The sequence below is a fragment of the Rhinopithecus roxellana genome, chromosome 8 (assembly GCF_007565055.1).
Source record: "Rhinopithecus roxellana isolate Shanxi Qingling chromosome 8, ASM756505v1, whole genome shotgun sequence".
In the NCBI taxonomy this organism is placed as follows: Eukaryota; Metazoa; Chordata; class Mammalia; order Primates; family Cercopithecidae; genus Rhinopithecus; species Rhinopithecus roxellana.
This window is the reverse complement of record NC_044556.1, coordinates 10,937,978-10,959,455: the sequence shown is the minus strand read 5'-3', so window position 1 is coordinate 10,959,455 and position 21,478 is coordinate 10,937,978. Positions and strand designations below refer to the sequence as shown.

Sequence of the window (21,478 nt, the reverse complement as noted above, 5' to 3'; positions counted from 1 at the left end):
ACATGGACACCAAATACTGAGGGCAGCTGCACAAAGCTACATGCTGAGCGGTTATACTTTTGCGAATCAGGTTTGTATTTCTGTGTGCAAAGAAAAAAGACGAAGGATGCGCCTATGGGTGAGTGGCTGCTTTCTCGGGTGGATGACCCTGCAGGGACCCAGGCCCCCTACCTGCCGGTCGCCACCCCGGGAAACCCGTCCATCTCCCAAGGCTGGCCTGACCTGCAACTCTCACACTTCCCACTCGGTACAGAGCATGAGGTGTCCACAGGCACTGTGGGCCCACGCCTGGGGCTGGGGGTGCGGCAGAAAGATGGACAGAGCCCAGGCAGGGAGGTTGGGGGGGGGGGAGACCCGAGTCAGGGGTCCACCTGGGCCGCGTGCCTGGCGATGCCCCCCAACGCGCCCCTTCCCATCATCCTGTTGGCAGTCTCCATTCCACTGGACCCTTCCGCCTGTTGTCCACGCGCAACCTCCAGCTCCAGGTATCCCACAGGCGCCTAATCGATGAAAGCAGAACGGGCATCCCTATTTGCGGGTCACTGAGCATACACTCAGCAGGTGATGCCTGGGACTCCGTGGTCTCAACCCAGGAGGGGCGCCAGGTTGCCCGGGCAGAGGGGCTCCAGGACCTGCCGCCCTCCCGACGGGCATGTGGCGCCGCCTGGTGGTAGCGGCGGGGAAGGCCCAGCTGTGGAACTGGCAGGGCAGTCACTGCCAGGGACCCTGAGCCGGCCTCAGCTGTGCGGTGCCAGGCCGAGGGCAGCTCCGGATGTGGGCTCCGCAGTCCCCCGCTGGCCCACAGGATCAGCGCCGGGAGGGGCTCCCGCCTGGGCCCGTGTGTAGGCAACGCCCGCTTTGCGTAGCTGTGAGGTGAGGCCGTGGGTCACGTTTCTTGGCTTCTGTGGCATTAAACGCTGGATTTCCCCAACATGGAAACACACTGCCTTCCCATCCAATTCCTGGCTTCTCTGGGAACCCACCCAGGCTCCCTAGGCCCCTACCTGGCCTCTTCGGCTAACCTCCACCCTGAGACCCCCGCTCAGACCAGCAGAAGGCGCAGTGCCACGCTCGGCCTACAGGGCTGACAACAGCTGCAAACCTCCCTCCACACCCAGTCACTAGCCCTGTGCCTTGCAACCTCCACGCTCTAAGCTCCTGGTCCCCCAAGTTCTCCAGCCCTGCAACCACGTCTGTTCCATGTGCTGGGCGGACAGGGGCTGGGCATCCCTCAGCCTCCAGGAACCAGCTTCACACACCTGCTCTCCAGGAGCTGCCAGGACCACGCCTGAACCTTGCCCAAGCAGCCCGCCCAGAAGGGTCAGTGCGGGCAGCTGTGGGGCAGGCAGCAGAAAGCCTCAGCCTTTGTCAGGCCCAAACCACGCCGAGAGGAATAACAGGCTCAGAGAAGACTCAGGTCAGTGCCAACCCTCTTCTGTGTGGCTCTGAGGCACGGGGTCGGTCCCAGCTGCCTTCCAAGTTCCCAGTCCAGCTGACAGCTTCAGACCCTGTCCAGCCCATGCCCCCAGGCCCCCAACACCCACTGGGGTCTCAGCAGACCCGTCCTCACACGTGAAGTCCCGGCACCGGACCCACCCCTGCTGCGGTCACCAGAGCCCAGGGTGAACGTCCTCTCGGGCGACCCCACCCCGTCAGGCACAGACAGGAGCCAGGAGAGGGTGAGGGTGGGGGTGGGGGCGATCTTTATTGTGGCGGTGGGTGGGACAGGGGTTCCCACTGAGTCCTGGTGCTGTCCTCGAGGGGTGAGCTGGGGAGCGGCTTCCACAGTTCTGGAGTCCCAGCCACGGCACCAGTTCCCCAGCAAACCCTCTCAAGAGCTGCCCCGGATGCACAGGCAAGGAAGGGGCTTGGGGGTGACTTGAGGCCGTGACGGGGTTGCCCTCAGTGTGGGCAGGTAAGTCCTCTGTGGCCAAGAGGTCGGAGTCGTCCCTGAGGCTGAGTCAAACACAGACCTGTGGCCTTCACAAAATTAAACATAAAAGCGCAAAAATGGCGCAACCAGACAGCATTGGCTTTAGACAGGCAGGACGCAGGGCCCCTCATGTGACCTGTGACCTTCCGCAGCCAGTGGAGAAGGCTGCGCCGCCCACCCGCCATGACTCAGACCCAGAGGCGGAAAGCCACAGGCGGGCCGCAGCACAGCAGCTCCTGGGCTCTCGAGAAATACTCACAAAGGAAAAACCCTAAGGAACAGAATCCTGAATGTAGAAAGAAAACCCTACTTTTTTAAAAAAGAAGAAAGCGTATGATGGGAATCTATGGGGTGGGTTTTCTTTAAGAGGCGAGAACTTGGAATCTTGCAAGCACTGGGAGTGGACTCCAGCGGCGACGCAGACGCGGGGGCAGGGAGCGTCCTCAGGCCACCTGGGGACAGGGAGGGGCGCTCAGACTGGATGCACCTCCCAGCGGCCCACAGGCGGGACCCAAGAGCCCACAGCCCCGGCTGAGGAGGAGCTCCCGCCCGCCTGCCGCACCTGGCTAGGAGGAGTTCCTCTGTCGGACTTTCTTGCCTTTGTCATTCAGGTGCTGCCCGGTGCTCTTCCTGGGGCATGAGGGGCGGGGTGAGAGGGTGACCCCGACAAGTCACTCTCTCCAACTCACCCCTGCCCACCCCAGCCCCCAGGACCCCAGAATACTGAAGCTGGGGGGCTCTGCCTTTGTGTTTTAAAGGCCTGGGGCAGCAGGCAGCTCCTTGGGACCCCGAACCCCACAGCTGGGACTTACAGGGGAGCAGAGCCCGCGTCGTCATCTGAAGGAGGACCGCCACCATGAAAGAGAGGACAAGAGAACAGCCTGTCAGCGCTGGTCCCACTCAGGCCACCGAGCAGGGACATCTGTGCTGCTGGCCCTGCCCTCAGTGACCTCCAGGTGGCACAGGGCAGCGCACTGCCCCGGCTGTGTGCATCTTCTGCGGCCGAATGGTGCGGGGAAAACCAGCCCTCCCCACCTGCAGGTGTGCTCCCCACGGCGAGCTGTCCCCCCGACGGCAAGCTGTCCCCCCCAACAGTGAGCTGTCCCCACGGCCTCATGAGCCTCACTCCTGCCCCACAGTGCTTTCCAAGAGCCGCCACCACAGGCCCACACAGGCCTCGCCCCAGAACACGCAGCCCGAGGGGCAGAAGAGCCGCAGGCGCTGCCAGAGCCGAGCATGGCTGACCTCAGGTTCCTGAGCCCGATCATGCAGAGGCCAGGACTCCCTGATGCCATGGCCTTGGGCTCTTCGCAGCTGCCACGAGGTTGGGCGGAGCAGCAAGGGCCAGCTTACCACGGAGGACACTGGCTTGCAGCCAAGTGAGGGGGAGGTAAGGGTCGGGTGAGGCTGTGGGGTGAAGCTGCCGCCTCTTCCTCCTCCTGGGGTCCCGCTGCCCACTGAGTGGCGGCTGCCCAGGGACGGACTGGACGCTCCAGCCCACACTGCCTTTCAGGGTCCTATCATCTCCCTGCCCGGGGCTCCTCGGTTCCGAGCTCTGGGTCAGCGGTGGGGCTGGCAGGGACTGACCAGGAGTGGCCCCGGAGCACCCCGGAGCCTGGCGTGTGGGCAGGAGGCAGGCGGCTCACCATCCAGGACGTCCTCGGGCTTCCGGCGCTTCTCATAGATGAAGATGATGGTGACCAGCACCAGCACCTCAGCCACGATGCCCAGGAAGGGCCAGAGGGCGGCCAGGTGGCTGCGCACGCGGAGGGTGACCACGGCCTGGTCGGTGCCCTCGGAGCTGGTGCCGTTGCACCCGTACTTGCCGGGGTCGGCCTCCATGTTCAAGTTCTCGATGTGTAGCTCCGACCGGCCCTGCGAGGAACTCACAAAGAACCTGCTCTGGGAGCCGTTGACGATGACCTAGGGGGACCAAGGACAAGGGCTCAGCCCAGGACCCCCGGGCCTAGGCCCCTCACCCGGTCCTGAGGGCTGGGCCCGGGACCCCCGGCCTCCCTGGCTTCTCACCTGGTCCCCAGAGTCAGTTATCTTGTACCAGACCCAGTCGGTGACGGGCGGCAGGGACTCTGACTTGCAGGCCAGCACGGCCGTCTCCCCCTCGCTGATGTGTTCTGACGACTTCACAGCCTTCACTCTGGGGGGGCCTGACAGGAGGGTGAAGAGAGAGAGAGGAGCCTGGAACCGCAGGGCTCCCCCGCAGCATGAGGGCCTGTTCCCCTCCAGGGAGCAGGGGGCCAGGGCTCTGGGATGTGCCGGGCGCTTCAGGCCAACAGCTTCTCCCGACAGTCGGTGGCGCCCGGTACCCCTGGCTGCAGGACTCACCGTGGAGCTGGATGTCGGCCCTGCCCGTGGGCTCGGGGAGGAAGACGCAGGAGTACTCTCCCCAGCGGTCGTCTGAGTCCACCCTGCAACCACAGCAGGCGGGTGAGCCAGGCCCGGCTCTGCAGGACGCCTCCCAGGACTCAGGGCTCTCCAGGGGCCCAACCACGGCACAGTGGAAAAGTCAAACTGTCCCAGTCAAGTCTGAACCTCAACAAAACTCCTGGTGTCCCCGTATGGCCCCAGGGACAGAGCCAGGCTGGCAAGCCCCCCCGGTGAGAGAACCAGCAAACAGGACCCCTCTCCCTGACGACAAACCCAACACCTCTGGTCCCTGCTCTGCACCCCACACCCTGTGACTGTCTTCCCAGTGAGCCTGAAAACAAAAGGCTCTGTGTTCCCAGGGCCGTCCCAACTCCAATGATGACAAGGCTCTGGCCATGACAGCGTCTGGGGGCTGAGCAGGGCAGGCCTCAGTGTGGTGCCCTCTTGTGTCAGGAGCACAGAGCCCGGGAGGCCTGCAAGTGTGCCCGGGACCTGGCAGTGTGGTGCCCTCTTGTGCCCGGGACCTGGCAGTGTGGCGCCCTTTTGTGCCCAAGACCTGGCAAGGGAGCAACAGGGACACCTGTCAGGGCTACTGGAGCCACCTGGCTCCCAAGGGCGCCCTCAGACCCCTCCCGGGGGTTTCCCTCTGGGGGTCCGAGCAGAGCTGGTCCCTAACTTCCGCCTGGATCGAGCCTGGCAACCAGTCTTTTGTTCTCACGGACCACAGGCCGCTCGTGGCAAGAGAGCTGTGAGAAGGGGCACGTGGTGGCGTTCCGCAGTCCGGCACTCACTCGAAGTCCGTTTTCTGGCTGGGCAGCATGTCCTCCTTCAGCACTGTGCCCCCTTTCAGCCAGCGGTGCCCGGAGACCTCTGTGGAGCTGTCGTTCAAGGAGCAGGTGAGAAGTGTCTTTGAGCCAATGTTTTCTATGGAAGTGAAGACTGTGCCGGCTGGAAGGCCCGGCGAGACACAGTCAGCAGAGTGGAGGGCGTGGCTGCCTGCCTGCCTGACCCCCAGGAACCTGTGGCTCCTCCCGGGAAGGGCTTGTTTTCACTCCCGAGAACACCGTGGCCCTGACACCCCGAAGACGGGAGGCCCAAGGGGCACTTCTGGTTGCGCCTCCGGGAAGAGAAGAGCCACAAGCGCCTGCTGAGGAGGCCCCTTCGGGAAGGCGCCCTTCGCCGGCAGCTGGCGGGCCCTGGGCTAAGGCACTGGCAACCGAGTGGCCCCGCCTGGTGATGTTCCTGCCCGGAGACACATGAGGCTGGGACCGAGCTGTGGGGATAGACAAGGCACCACTCACGTCCCTGAGCCACGACCAGGGCATTGGGCCCTTGGAGCAGGCCTGCCAACGCGGTGGCTCACGCCTGTAATCCCAGCCCAGCACTTGGGAGGCTGAGGTGGGTGGATCACAAGGTCGGGAGTTTAAGACTAGCCTGGCCAACATGCTGAAACCCCGTCTCTACTAAAAGTACAAAAAAATTAGCCGGGTGTGTTGGCTCGTGCCTGTAATCACAGCTACTTGGGAGGCTGAAGCAGGAGAATCACTTGAACCCAGGAGGTGGAGGTTGCACTGAGCCGATATCGTGCCACTGCACTCCACCTGGGCAACAGAGCAAGAATCTGTCCCCAGGAAAAAAAAAAAAAATAGCCACAGCACCCCCTGGCCAAGGCTCCCATGCCTTTCTCTAGGAGGCACCCAGGTGGCTCCACACCCCCCAACCCCAGGCTGACAGCACTCCAGCAGTGCTGGGAGCACCCCAGTTCTTCTGCCAATCCCCAACCAAGCAAATCTCTTTGTTCTTGGTCAGTTTACAATATTCCCACTAGGAATTGAAATGTGAAAAATCCCTTAGAACGAGACGCTGTGAAGGACACAGAAGGTTCTGAGACCTGCAAGCCTGGGCTGAGCTTGGAGGCCCCTCAGGCTTGCAGTACGGACGCTCAGGGAGGGAGCTGGGCAGGCGCCCAGGGGAACAGAAAGGAACGGCGGAACGGACGGCACGAGGAGGGTCGAGGGGAGGACGAGGACCCACCTGCTGGAGGGCAGAGCCCTGCCCTCCCCAAGTCAGGCTGCCCAGCACTGGTGGTCAAGCGGTGAGCCCACCCTCTTCAGGTCCAGGCCCCTCTGTCCAGGTGGTGGGCCCGATGGGGCACAGCGGGACGGAGAGGGGAGGAGGCGTCTGGGTTCTACGGAGCAGGAGCCAGGAGGTGAGCGGCACAGGAGGGAAAATGAAGGAGGCGGGAAGGGAGGTGCCCGCCACTCACGTTCCAGGACTAGCACGACTGCCTGGGCGCGGACCCACTTGACCCTGGGCGCCCGGGTCAGGTGGTTGCGGTCCGGGTCGTTGCTGGCCCGGCACTCATAGGTGCCCGTGTCCTCCTCTGCAAGCGTGTCGATGGAGATGGTGCTGGCCGCGTGCTGGTGGTAGGTGGCGTGGATGTGGATGCGGTCCAGCCGGGCGCCGTCCCAGAGCTGGGAGCAGGTGTCGTTGGGACCGTGCCCTTCAAACCACCACTGGATCTCGGGCACCGGGTTGCCCACGGCCTCGCAGTGCAGTTCCACACTACCCCCCACCCACCTCTGCTGGGACAGCGGCGCCTGGACGAAGCCGGCTGCAGGGAGAGCGCGGGGGCCTTGTTAGTGCCCGGGGGACTTGGGAGGGCAGCCCCTGGGAAAGGCCTTGCCACAGGACTCCCGGCCAGGACGGGTGGGGAAGCCACTTCCTTTCAGCGTGTGCGGGAGTGATGGGGCCCGGCTGGAAAGAGCATGGCACGGGAAAGACTGGGGGGGCCACTGTGGCCGTCCAGTCCACTCCTACCTCATGGCAGCCATGGCGGCTTCTGAGGGCACAACTGTGGGACCACACACGGTCTCAAAACACAAAACACATGAAACTGTGCAGAACAGCCAGGACTCCTGAGCCCCGAGGGCTGTCCAGAGCTCAGCTCCCAAGGGCTGCGTCCTCTGCCTTCTGCCCGAAAGCCCCACCCCAGAGACCTGGTGAGCTGCTGAGAAAAACAAACCCCAAAGCCAAAGGGGCAGGCGGCCTCTGTCCAGGAGCCCCAGCCCGGCTCCTTTAGGATGGCCCGTGGGTGGAACGCTGGTGTCCTCCGCAATCTCTGAGGGCGGTGACCCAGAGAGACGGGGCTTTGGGAAGCTGGGAGACAGGCAGGGCCTCAGGGCCCCTCACCTCTGGCCACCCGCCACCCCTTCCTGCGAAATGCAAGGGAAGGCCCCCAGAGCCGCAAAGGAGCACAAGGGAATCCACACAGACCCTCACACTGTGCCCGGCACCCGCCTGCCAGGAACAGCCCAGCCCAGCCCAGGGGGGAAGCATGGGGAGTGCCTCCTCGCCCCAGGACCTTGCAGCCCCTCCCCACGGCACCCTCTGAGGTCAGGCTCCCCAGGCACCGTCACAACACACACGTATATAAGGACACACATGCCCCAACACGTACACGTGTACACGCAGGCTCACGGGCCCGAGGCCGCGTGGCAGTGCACAGGTCACAGCCCCAATGCCACAGGGACAGATGTTCACACCTCACCACCTGAGGTGAACTCCAGGCAGGCGCAGTTAACAAGTTCTGGCGGTGCCATTTTCTTTTCCTTCTTTTTTTCTTTTTCTTTTTTTGACACTCTCACTGGAGAGTGAGAGTGCCAGGCTGGAGTGCAGTGGCACAATCTCAGCTCACCACAACCTCTGACTCTTGGGTTCAAGCAATTCTCCTGCCTCAGCCTCCCGACTCCTGAGTAGCTGGGATTACAGGCGCCTGCCACCGCACTCAACTAACGTTTTGTATTTTTAGTAGAGACAGGGTTTCACCATCTTGGCCAGGCTGGTATTGAATTCCTGACCTCGTGATCCACCCTCCTGGGCCTCCCAAAGTGCTGGGATTACAGGCGTGAGCCACCGCGCCTGGCTGGCAGTGCCATTTTCACAGGGATCTCCTCCTGGTAACCTACATTTCTTGGGAGTTAAGATTTCCCAGACTGCAAAACCAGCAGCTACATGCAGAGCTGGGCGAGGTGAGTCAGGGCAGGAAGCACAGCCAGAGGCGGCCCAGCTGGCAAGCTCCTTCCTGCCCTGCAGCAGCCCCCCTCATCCTCAGCCCTACAGGGCTGTGCTCCACATCCTCCTCACCCAGGGCTGCTAGGAGAGGGCTGGCCCCTGAGTCACCACAGCCCACCGCCAGGCAGGGCAGGGCACACAGGGCAGAGGAGGACCAGGCGGGGGCCCCACCCACCTTCCCGGGAGTCCCGGGCTCCCAGGGACCATCTGCACCGGTCACAGTGCTACCGCTGGGTCCGCCACCTTCCCAGCGGGCGGCGTCCCTCCCAAAGGGACCAAAAGGCTTTGGACAGAACGACCGTGTGGCCCCTCCAGATGCTGATGGCGTTTGTGTCTGTACTGAAATGTCACTGGGCTGGGCTGTCTGGAAGAGGCTCCTCGGGGGCAATGAGAGCCCCCCACCCCACCAGCGACCCCATCTCGCTGGCCGCACCAGGAGCCTCCACCCATGAGCACCAGGAGGACGGGCAGCGCCTGACACTCAGCCACAGCCCCAGAAAGGTTAGAATTCGATTCTGGCCATATGAGCTGCAACCCATGTTCTCAAGTAAAGTCACCTTCATCTAAAAACAGCCAGTGCCTCCTTGCCCACTCGGCAGCCAGGCCAGGGCTCAGGGCCAGGCAGGCCGCGTGGTACTTGTACACAAGCAGCCCTGCAGGATAAGGCTGCCCGCCCCCACCCACCCCCACCCGCCCTCCTCCCCACCCACTGCAGTGCTCACACAGGAGCCAGTGAAAACAGCTCTGGGAAGCGGCCTCAGGCACCTCCCCTACCCGCCCCCACCAGCCGCAGCCAGGCACTCCCGCTCCTCATCTGAAGCTCAGGGATGAAGCCCTCCGCCCTCGGGACCCAGCTAGCACACCCAGGCCCTCCCGTCCCTGACAAGCCCACTCGCCACACCCAGCCATGCCCCACCAACCCACAGACGCCCCCGAAGCAAGTTTCAGGAGAGGCAAACAGAGTCCCGAATTCACAGAGCAAACAGCAGTGTCCACCCCACACAGGACAAGGCTGCGTGCCCAAACCTTCTGGTCTTCACAAGTCAGTCCCCAGCAAAATTGGGGTTAAAAGCACAAACATGCTCCACAGACATGGACCCACTTCTCACCACACACACACACAGACCCACTTCTCACCACACACACACAGACCCACCCCACACACACACACACAGACCCACTTCTCACCACACACACACACAGACCCACTTCTCACCACACACACACAGACCCACTCACCACACACACACACAGACCCACTTCTCACCACACACACAACACCCACACAACACACACACCACCCACCACACACACACACAGACCCACTTCCACCACACACACACACAGACCCACTTCTCACCACACACACACAGACCCATCACCACCACACCACACACAGACCCACTTCTCACCACACACACACAGACCCACTTCTCACCACACACACACACAGACCCACTTCCCACCACACACACACACAGACCCACTTCTCACCACACACACACACAGACCCACTTCTCACCACACACACACACACACAGACCCACTTCTCACCACACACACACACAGACCCACTTCTCACCACACACACACACAGACCCACTTCTCACCACACACACACACAGACCCACTTCTCACCACACACACACACAGACCCACTTCTCACCACAACACACACAGACCCACTTCTCACCACACACACACACAGACCCACTTCTCACCACACACACACAGACCCACTTCTCACCACACACACACAGACCCACTTCTCACCACACACACACACAGACCCACTTCTCACCACACACACACACAGACCCACTCCCCACACACACACAGACCCACTTCTCACCACACACACACACAGACCCACTTCTCACCAACACACACACAGACCCACTTCTCACCACACACACACACAGACCCACTCACACCACACACACAGACCACATTCTCACCACACACACACAGACCCACTTCTCACCACACACACAGACCCACTCACCACACACACACACAGACCCACTCTCACCACACACACACACACAGACCCACCTCACCACACACACACAGACCCACTTCTCACCACACACACACAGACCCACTTCCACCACACACACACAGACCCACTTCTCACCACACACACACACACAGACCACTTCTCACCACACACACACACAGACCCACTTCTCACCACACACACACACAGACCCACTCACCACACACACACAGACCCACCACCACACACCCACCAGACCCACTTCTCACCACACACACACACAGACCCACTTCTCACCACACACACACACAGACCCACTTCTCACCACACACACACAGACCCACTTCTCACCACACACCACACACAGACCCACTTCTCACACACACACACAGACCCACTTCTCACCACACACACACACAGACCCACTTCTCACCACACACACACACAGACCCACCTTCTCACCACACACACACAGACCCACTTCTCACCACACACACACACACAGACCCACTTCTCACCACACACACACACAGACCCACTTCTCACCACACACACACAGACCCACCACCACACACACACACACAGACCCACTTCTCACCACACACACACACAGACCCACTTCTCACCACACACACACACAGACCCACTCACCACACACACACAGACCCACCTCACCACACACACACACACACAGACCCACTTCTCACCACACACACACACAGACCCACTTCTCACCACACACACACACAGACCCACTTCTCACCACACACACACAGACCCACTTCTCACCACACACACACACAGACCCACTTCTCACCACACACACACACAGACCCACTTCTCACCACACACACACAGACCCACTTCTCACCACACACACACACAGACCCACTTCTCACCACACACACACACAGACCCACTTCTCACCACACACACACAGACCCACTTCTCACCACACACACACACAGACCCACTTCTCACCACACACACACAGACCCACTTCCCCACACACACACACAGACCCACTTCTCACCACACACACACAGACCCACTTCTCACCACACACACACACAGACCCACTTCTCACCACACACCACACAGACCCACTTCTCACCACACACACACACAGACCCACTTCTCACCACACACACACACACACCCACTCACCACACACACACACAGACCCCCTCACCACACACACACACACAGACCCACTCTCACCACACACACACAGACCCACTTCTCACCACACACACACACAGACCCACTTCTCACCACACACAACCCACCCACCCACACCACACACACACAGACCCACTTCTCACCACACACACACACAGACCCACTTCCACCACACACACACAGACCCACTTCTCACCACACACACACACAGACCCACTTCTCACCACACACACAACAGACCCACTTCTCACCACACACACACAGACCCACTTCTCACCACACACACACACAGACCCACTTCTCACCACACACACACAGACCCACTTCTCACCACACACACAGACCCACTTCTCACCACACCACACACAGACCCACTTCTCACCACACACACACACAGACCCACTTCTACACACACACACACAGACCCCACTTCTCACACACTACCACAACAGACCCACATTCTCCACACACACACACACAGACCCACTTCTCACCACACACACCACACAGACCCACTTCCACCACACACACACACAGACCACTTCTCACCACACACACACACAGACCCACTTCTCACCACACACACACACAGACCCACTTCTCACCACACACACACACAGACCCACTTCTCACCACACACACACACAGGACCCACTTCTCACCACCACACCACACAGACCACTTCTCACCCACACACACACACAGACCCACTTCTCACCACACACCACACAGACCCACTTCTCACCACCACACACACAGACCCACTTCTCACCACACACACACAGACCCACTTCTCACCACACACACACACAGACCCACTTCTCACCACACACACAACAGACCCACTTCTGCACCACACACACACACAGACCCACTTCTCACCACACACACACACAGACCCCACTTCTCACCACACACACACACAGACCCACTTCTCACCACACACACACACAGACCCACTTCTCACACACACACACACAGACCCACTTCTCACCACACACACACAGACCCACTTCTCACCACACACACACACACAGACCCACTTCTCACCACACACACACACACAGACCCACTTCTCACCACACACACACACAGACCCACTTCTCACCACACACACACACACAGACCCACTTCTCACCACACACACACAGACCCACTTCTCACCACACACACACAGACCCACTTCTCACCACACACACACAGACCCACTTCTCACCACACACACACAGACCCACTTCTCACCACACACACACAGACCCACTTCTCACCACACACACACAGACCCACTTCTCACCACACACACACACAAAGACCCACTTCTCACCACACACACACACACAGACCCACACACAGACCTACTTCTCACCACACACACACACACAGACCCACACACAGACCTACTTCTCACCACACACACATGCACGCACACACGGCTGCACAGCAGCGCTGCCAGCACTGCAGACTCCACCTGCTTCCCAGGCTGCATGCAGCTCTGGTCAGTAAGCCCTGGGCTAAGCTTTCCGCTGAGGAGAAACCCTTCTCAGTCTCCTGCACAAGAGGAACAAAACCGTGACCCACACTACCCGGCAGGGATGGACCAAAGGTCTTTACCCACTTGGCTGTCCAAATTAGCTCAGTGTGGGAACCTTGTGCTGTGCTTGAAACCCCGTCAAGCCTGGCTGGCTCCCAGCACGGAGGCTGTTTCCACAGAGCTGAGGCGGTGGCTTATCTTACGTATTCACCTCGCCCGTGGGCTCCTATCTGTGTCTCCCCAGAGAGCTGGTCGCAGTGCTGGGGCCAGGTCCTTGCCCAGGAGACATTCGATAAAGGGCCACTTTGGTTACCAGGAAGACGAAATCTCAGACGTGGGTCAGGAGTTAGCTGGCAAAGCCTCTGGAAGAAGGAGCTCCCTCCCCAGCCTCTGCCCAAGGCCCCCTATGGCTCAGTGCCCAGGAGAGAGGCTCCAAGCCCTTGCTCTTGACCCTTCAGGAGCCCAGACCCTCCGGCTCTACACCTTGTTCCCAACACATCGGTCACTATAATTTTTTTTTGTCTGAGACGGAGTCTCGCTCTGTCGCCCAGGCTGGAGTGCAGTGGCGCCATCTCGGCTCACTGCAAGCTCCGCCTCCCGGGTTCACGCCATTTTCCTGCCTCAGCCTCCCTAGAAGGTGGGACTACAGGCGCCCGCCACCGCGCCCAGTTAATTTTTTGTATTTTTAGTAGAGGCGGGGTTTCACCGTGTTAGCCAGGAGGGTCGCGATCTCCTGACCTCGTGATCCGCCTGCCTCGGCCTCCCAAAGTGCCAGGATTACAGGCGTGAGACACCGCGCCCGGCCTCTTTTTTTTTTTTTTAAGACACAGTAGTCTCCCTCTGTTACCCAGGCTGGAGTGCAGTGGCCCAATATCAGCTCACTGCAACCTTCACCTCCTGGGTTCAAGTGATTATCTTGCCTCAGCTTCCCGAGTGGCTGGGATTACAGGCGTGCGCCACCCCGCCCAGCTAATTTTTGTGTTTTTAGTAGAGATGGGATGTCACGATGTTGGCCAGGCTGGTCTTGAACTCCTGACCTCAGGTGATCCACCCACCTCAGCCTCCCAAAGTGCTGGGATTACTTTACAGGTGTGGGCCACCACACCCAGCCTCACTATAAACCTTTAACCCAGAACCAAATGGGGGTCTCCATAAAGGAAGAAATTTTCTATCAAGCAAGAAAGGCTGTCATGCTTTTTTCCCAGAAAAACACCCCTCAATCCATTTCCCAAACGCACTCTCCAAACCATGTCTGCCCACCCCCACACGGCCCCTCCTAAGACAGCACTGGAAACCTAATGCCTGGTCAGAGTCTGCTAAAAACGACTTTCTCACTATTTCCTGCGCTGAATGGGGTGGCCAAGGCCCCTCACTGTGACCTTGGAACCTCGACTCCCCAGAGGGCTCAGTTTCCTCGCCTGTAAAGGAGGAGGGGCGTTCAGAGACCACCACATTCTGTGTCCTGAAGCAAGGCAGAATCAGAGAGAAGGCTGGCGCCACTCGAGGGAGATTCTGCCTTCCCTTCCAGGCAGGGCGCCTCGAGGGAGCCTGCGAGGGCTTAAGAGTCTGGGAGAACACCCGGGGGCAGGTGCACACCCGAGGCAAGACGCCAGGGCTAAATCCCGTGAAGAACGGTAATCCCTTCCCGATCCGGAGGGTTAACCCACTCACAGCCTCCGTGTGCGCCTGGAGGACAAAAGCCCCTTTTCCAGAAGAGAGCGCCAAGATGATCGCTCCAGGCAGCACGGGCCCTGGCAGGGGCCCCAGAGACCCTCAGGGTAGAGTCTCTGACCCTAACACGCGCAGGCAGGTGGGCCCGTCTCCAGGCTCCACCCTCAGGCCGTTTTCCCCGGACCTGCGGAGTCCAGTCCCAGCAGGACAGGTTGGGCAGGCACCAGCCCAGCCCCTGACCCCTGACTCCAGGCCAAAGGCTTTGGGTCTCCCTGCTCGCGGCCGGTGGGACGGGCGGGCGGGCCACCTCCAGCCGCCTTCGCAGACGCCCTCACCCAGGGATCAGGCGAGAGCCTCCACCTCTGCCGGGGAACCCCCAACCCCAGGCCACCGAAAAGCAGGACGCCCACCTCCCCCGACCAAGACCGGCCTGGCCAGGGCCCCCTGGCTCCCGCCCCCAAGCAGGGGGCTTCACGCCCACACACACAGGGCGGGAAGAGCCTGGCAGGCAGCGCCGAGAGGGACCCCCAGCCCCCCTCAAACCCTGGGACTTCACCCCCAAGCTCCACGTTGGCGCGGGAAGCCCCCGGGGCCGGCCTTTCGCACCCCAGGCGGCCCCCCGCCGAGGCCCCACGCTCCCGGTCGCTTCCGGTCCGGACCGCAGCCTCGGCCCGCGGCCTCCGTTCCCGGCCCCTGCAGGACCGCACCCCCGCCACCGGTCCGCTCCTCACCAGCCCCGGAGGCTCCGTGGGCGCCCAGCAGCGCCAAACCCAGCAGCACGAACAGCGTAGCCGCCATGATGTCTCCTCCTCGCAGGCCCCACAGCCGCCAACCGCCGCCGGCGCCGCCCGCGGCCGCTATAAAAACCGGCGGGGGCGCGGACCGGGCGCGCGCACGCACGGCGTCATCGCGGGGGCGGGGCACGCCGGTCGCCCCGCCTGCGCATGCGCGCACACGCACGCACGCCCGCGCCGGCTCCGGCCGGCTCCCGCTACGGAAGCCGGGCGGCGGCGCACGTGACGCGGCGTTGCCAGGAAACGGGAGCGCGGCCTGCGGGGACGCGGCTGGAACCTGCGCGTTTCTTCCTCCTGCTTTCAAAGTTGGAATGAGCGCGGAGCGGTGCGGCCAACGGGGTCGAAGCTTCGTTCGAAGTGTATCACCCAGATTTGAACAGAGTGAAACACGGGCCGGCCGCTGAGGCTCACGTCTGCAATCCCAGAGCCTGGGAGGCCCAGGCGGGAGGATCGCTTGAGCCTGGGAGCTCGAGACCACACGCGGCAACATGGCGAGACCCACCTCTCTGCCTTTAAAAATGTATATATCTATGTGAACAGATTAATAAGGCAGGAGAAGCGACCTCCTCCGCCCCAAATAAAAATACTTAAAAGGCACTCGACTCTGGATCTCAGAAAATGAATAATTTCTCAGTATAAACGTCCTGTTCGCCATTTGGTTGGGAAAACTGAGTTCCTCTTAAGAAACTCAACTTCCAGGTCAAAAGTTGTAAATCAACTCTACCTGCTTCTTCTCCGCCCCACTTCTTCTTCTCTCGCAGGGGGCGCGGTTACCCTATTTTTAAAAAGTTTTGAGTCTTAGCCAACCGGGGTCCGCTTAGATGGTGGCGCCCGACCCCGGCCGACAGGGGAGGGACAGAGGACAGAAGCCGGGTCCTGCCTTTGTTGCGTGTGCTCTGGCGGCTGCACCCCGCGCAGGCGGCTCCCCCTGCACAAGTAAAGGGGTCTCTCCGAGACGTTTCCGAAGTGCTGGTTTCTCTCTGCGGGACCGGCTCGCCGCCCCCAAACTTCCCATTTGGATCCCATTCTCTTTCGGGAGAGACTGGCGGTCACCTTTTTGGGGAGACGCGTCCCACCGCTTCCTTGGGGGGGCCTCAGGAGCGGAGGATCGGGTCCCGACCGAGGTGACGAGTGAACCAGGACTCAGCAACGCGGGTGGGAAGGACCCAGGAAGTTCCGCGGCGGCCAAGGTGAGACAAGTCAATATTGGGGCGACCGAGGTGGGGGGTGAGAAAAGTCAATATTGGGGCCACCGAGGTGGGGGGTGAGAAAAGTCAATATTGGGGCGACCGAGGTGGGGGGTGAGAAAAGTCAATATTGGGGTGACCGAGGTGGGGGGTGAGAAAAGTCAACATTGGGGCGACCGAGGTGGGGGGTGAGAAAAGTCAACATTGGGGCCACCGAGGTGGGGGGTGAGAAAAGTCAATATTGGGGCGACCGAGGTGGGGGGTGAGAAAAGTCAATATTGGGGCGACCGAGGTGGGGGTGAGAAAAGTCAATATTGGGGCGACCGAGGTGGGGGGTGAGAAAAGTCAACATTGGGGCGACCGAGGTGGGGGGTGAGACAAGTCAACATTGGGGCGACCGAGGTGGGGGGTGAGAAAAGTCAACATTGAGGCGACCGAGGTGGGGGGTGAGACAAGTCAACATTGAGGCCACCGAGGTGGGGGGTGAGAAAAGTCAACATTGGGGCGACCGAGGTGGGGGGTGAGACAAGTCAACATTGGGGCGACCGAGGTGGGGGGTGAGACAAGTCAACATTGGGGCGACCGAGGTGGGGGGTGAGAAAAGTCAACATTGGGGCGACCGAGGTGGGGGGTGAGACAAGTCGCTATTGGGGTGACAGAGGTGGGGGGTGAGACAAGTCAACATTGAGGCGACCGAGGTGGGGGGTGAGACAAGTCAACATTGAGGCCACCGAGGTGGGGGGTGAGAAAAGTCAACATTGAGGCGACCGAGGTGGGGGTGAGAAAAGTCAACATTGGGGCGACCGAGGTGGGGGGTGAGACAAGTCGCTATTGGGGTGACAGAGGTGGGGGGTGAGACAAGTCAATATTGGGGCGACCGAGGTGGGGGGTGAGAAAAGTCAACATTGGGGCGACCGAGGTGGGGGGTGAGACAAGTCGCTATTGGGGTGACAGAGGTGGGGGGTGAGACAAGTCAATATTGGGGCGACCGAGGTGGGGGGTGAGAAAAGTCAACATTGAGGCGACCGAGGTGGGGGGTGAGAAAAGTCAACATTGGGGCGACCGAGGTGGGGGTGAGACAAGTCGCTATTGGGGTGACAGAGGTGGGGGGTGAGAAAAGTCAATATTGGGGTGACAGAGGTGGGGGATGAGAAAAGTCAACATTGAGGCGACCGAGGTGGGGGTGAGACAAGTCGCTATTGGGGTGACAGAGGTGGGGGGTGAGACAAGTCAACATTGGGGTGACAGAGGTGGGGGGTGAGAAAAGTCAACATTGAGGCGACCGAGGTGGGGGGTGAGACAAGTCGCTATTGGGGTGACAGAGGTGGGGTGAGAAAAGTCAATATTGGGGTGACAGAGGTGGGGGGTGAGAAAAGTCAATATTGGGGCGACCGAGGTGGGGGGTGAGAAAAGTCAATATTGGGGCGACCGAGGTGGGGGGTGAGAAAAGTCAATATTGGGGCGACCGAGGTGGGGGGTGAGAAAAGTCAACATTGAGGCGACCGAGGTGGGGGGTGAGACAAGTCAACATTGGGGCAACCGAGGTGGGGGTGAGACAAGTCAACATTGGGGCGACCGAGGTGGGGGTGAGACAAGTCGCTATTGGGGCGACCGAGGTGGGGGGTGAGACAAATCGCTATTGGGGTGACCGAGGTGGGGGGTGAGAAAAGTCAATATTGGGGTGACAGGTGGGTGGTGAGACAAGTGGCTATTGGGGCGACAGAGATGGGGGTGAGACAAGTGGCTATTGGGGCGACAGAGATGGGGGTGAGAAAAGGCAATATTGGGGCAACAGAGGTGGGGGTAAGACAAGTGGCTATTGGGGTGACAGAGGTGGGGGATGAGAAAAGGCAATACTGGGGCGACAGAGGTGGGGGGGTGAGACAAGTCCCTTCCCACCCACCCTTCCATCCCTTCCACACCCACCCCTTCTCCCCAAACCAAACACTCAGTCCCTCCCTCACTCACCCCTCTATCCCTCCCACACCCACCCTCCTCCCCAAACCCTACACTCAGTCCCTCCCCCACCCATCCCTCCGTCCCTTCCCTGCTAGAACCCTGCCACCTGGCCTTTGCCCCCCACATCCCCGCTGGACAGCTCCTGGAACATGCCCCTTAGGAAAGCTCCAACGGGTAGTAGAACAATGCCAAAGGGATATTCGAAACTTTCGACCAGGCGCCCTGACTCACGCCTGTAATCCCAGCACTTTGGGAGGCAGAGGCGGGTGGATCACGAGGCCAGGAGTTCAGGACTAGCCTGGCCAAGATGGTGAAACCCCGTCTCTAGTAAAAATACGAAAATTAGCCGGGCGTGGTGGCAGGCGCCTGTACTTCCAGCTACTCGGGAGGCTGAGGCAGAGAATTGCTTGAACCCAGGAGGCTGAGGTTGCAGTGAGCTGAGGTTGCACCACTGCACTGCAGCCTGGGGGACACAGCGAGACTCCATCTCAAAAAAAAAAACCAGAAAACTTTCCTTTTCCCTCCCCCTCAAAAAGCCTGCCCCAGCCCTTTTCCCTTAAGGGAAGAACCACCGGGAGGAAGGGATATTGGCTTGGTAGATGCCCCTTTAACCAGTTCAGAGGTTAGAAATCTAAAAAAAGAACTCACACCAGTGTCAGATAACCCTTTTGGAGTCGCGGATCAAATTGACCAATTTCTGGGGCCACAGCTGTACGCTTGGGCTGGATTAATGTCTATCCTTGGCACTCTCATCTAAGGAGAAGAGAGAGCCACGATTTGCAGGCCGCTGTGTTAGTCCGGGAGTGTTAACACCCCCCTGGTCAGAATGTCCTTGCAGCGGAGCGTAAATTCCCGCCCCGGGACCCTCGGTGGGATGACAACGTGACTCACCGAGAAAACACGAGCGATCTTGGAGATGATCATTAAAGGGATTCGGGAATCAGATCCGCGAACCCAAAATACTTCCCGAGCATTTGACATACAGCAAGGGAAACATGGAGGGCCTGTGCAGGCTTTTTTTTTTGTTTTTTTTTTTTTTTTGAGACAGAGTCTTGCTCCGTTGCCCAGGCTGGAGTGCAGTGTCGCGATCTCGGCTCACTGCAACCTCCGCCTCCCAGGTTCAAGCGATTCTCCTGCCTCAGCCTCCCGAGTAGCTGGGATTACAGGAGCCTGCCACCACGCCCAGCTGATTTTTTGTATTTTAGTGGAGACAGGGTTTCATCATGTTGGACAAGATGGTCTGGATCTCCTGACCTCGTAATCTGCCCACCTGAGCATCCCAAAGCGCTGGGATTACAGGTGTGAGCCACCACGCCCGGCCAGGCCCATGGAATTCTTAAACAGACTTAATAAACAGATAAGAGGCCGGGAGCGGTGGCTCAAGCCTGTAATCCCAGCACTTTGGGAGGCCGAGGCGGGCGGATCACAAGGTCAGGAGATCGAGACCATCCTGGCCTACACGGTGAAACCCCGTCTCTACTAAAAAAAAATACAAAAAACTAGCTGGGAGAGGTGGCGGGCGCCTGTAGTCCCAGCTACTCGGGAGGCTGAGGCAGGAGAATGGCGGGAACCCGGGAGGCGGAGCTTGCAGTGAGCTGAGATCCGGCCACTACACTCCAGCCTGGGCGACAGAGCAAGACTCCGCCTCAAAAGTAAATAAATAAATAAATAAATAAATAAAATAAAATAAATAAACAGATAAGAAAATATGCAGGTGCCCGCTTACGCCTGGAATCCCAGCACTTTGGGAGGCCGAGGCGGGCAGGTCACAAGGTCAGGAGATCGAGACCATCCTGGCTAACACGGTGAAACCCCGTCTCTACTAAAAATACAAAATTAGCTGGGCATAGTGGCAGGCGCCTGTCATCCTAGCTATTCAGGAGGCTGAGGCAGGAGAATCTCTTGAACTCGGGAGGCAGAGGTTGCAGTGAGCTGAAATTGCGCCATTGCACTCCAGCCTGAGGGATGAGAGTGAGACTTTGTTTCAAAAAAAAAAAAAAAAAAAGGAATCCAACCACTTTAGGACCCATATGGGATGGGCCATGGACTGTGATCCTGTCTGTTCCCACTGCTGTTAATGTTGCAGGAACTGTGCCTTTGATCCTCCACAGTCTGCTGAAACCAGCAGCCCTGGACACGTAGACCAGCCAGCAAGACCCAGACCATCCAAACCGGCTGATCCTACAACAGTACCCAGGTCCCAGTGACAGTGACCACAGCCCTGCTCTGGTCACCCCAGAAGCTGACCGGTCTGAGCATGGCTGAAGCTTGAGGAGACAGCAGCCCTGCTCTAGTCACCCCAGAAGCTGACTAGTCTACACACGGCCAAAGCTTCATCAAGGAGGTAAACGTAGTTAGAAATCTGGGGGCCGGGCGCGGTGGCTCAAGCCTGTAATCCCAGCACTTTGGGAGGCCGAGACGGGCGGATCACGAGGTCAGGAGATCAAGACCATCCTGGCGAACACGGTGAAACCCCGTCTCTACTAAAAAATACAAAAAACTAGCCGGGCAATGTGGCGGGCGCCTGTAGTCCCAGCTACTCGGGAGGCTGAGGCAGGAGAATGGCTTAAACCCAGGAGGCGGAGCTTGCAGTGAGCTGAGATCCGGCCACTGCAGTCCAGCTTGAGCATCAGAGCGAGACTCCGTCTCAAAAAAAAAAAAAAAAGAAATCTGAAGCCCAACCAGGCGCAGTGGCTCACGCCTGTAACCCCAGCACTTTGGGAGGCCGAGACGGGCGGATCACGAGGTCAGGAGATCAAGACC

The 21,478-nt window shown here is 59.8% G+C and overlaps 1 protein-coding gene across 2 annotated transcripts; it reads right to left on the bottom strand.

Annotated features, from left to right (window-relative positions):
* Positions 1 to 1,680: 1,680 nt before the first annotated feature.
* On the bottom strand, positions 1,681 to 15,732 carry BSG (basigin (Ok blood group)). 2 transcript variants are annotated; one of them, XM_030937044.1, is made up of 9 exons: positions 15,507 to 15,638; positions 6,585 to 6,932; positions 5,110 to 5,266; positions 4,277 to 4,359; positions 3,962 to 4,098; positions 3,580 to 3,856; positions 2,746 to 2,770; positions 2,496 to 2,563; positions 1,681 to 2,385 (listed from the first exon to the last, which is right to left on the bottom strand). In XM_030937044.1, the coding sequence occupies exons 1-8, from the start codon at positions 15,571 to 15,573 to the stop codon at positions 2,500 to 2,502; spliced, it is 1,158 nt and encodes a 385-aa protein (XP_030792904.1). In that variant the 5' UTR covers positions 15,574 to 15,638; the 3' UTR covers positions 1,681 to 2,385; positions 2,496 to 2,499. The 2 variants fall into 2 exon arrangements, with proteins under 2 accessions (XP_030792904.1, XP_030792903.1); XM_030937043.1 differs by lacking the exon at positions 6,585 to 6,932 and having other exon boundaries at positions 15,507 to 15,732.
* Between the last annotated feature and the right edge of the window lie 5,746 nt (positions 15,733 to 21,478).

What these genes read in the sequence shown, in the direction of transcription:
- BSG (XM_030937044.1), bottom strand. Translation starts at nt 15,573, where the DNA reads ATGGCGGCTACGCTGTTCGTGCTGCTGGGTTTGGCGCTGCTGGGCGCC. An exon ending in AGTCGTGCTAGTCCTGGAAC is followed by an intron (nt 5,267 to 6,584) that starts GTGAGTGGCGGG and finishes CGGGCCTTCCAG; the next exon opens with CCGGCACAGTCTTCACTTCC. An exon ending in GGCCGACATCCAGCTCCACG is followed by an intron (nt 4,099 to 4,276) that starts GTGAGTCCTGCA and finishes CCCTCCTGTCAG; the next exon opens with GCCCCCCCAGAGTGAAGGCT.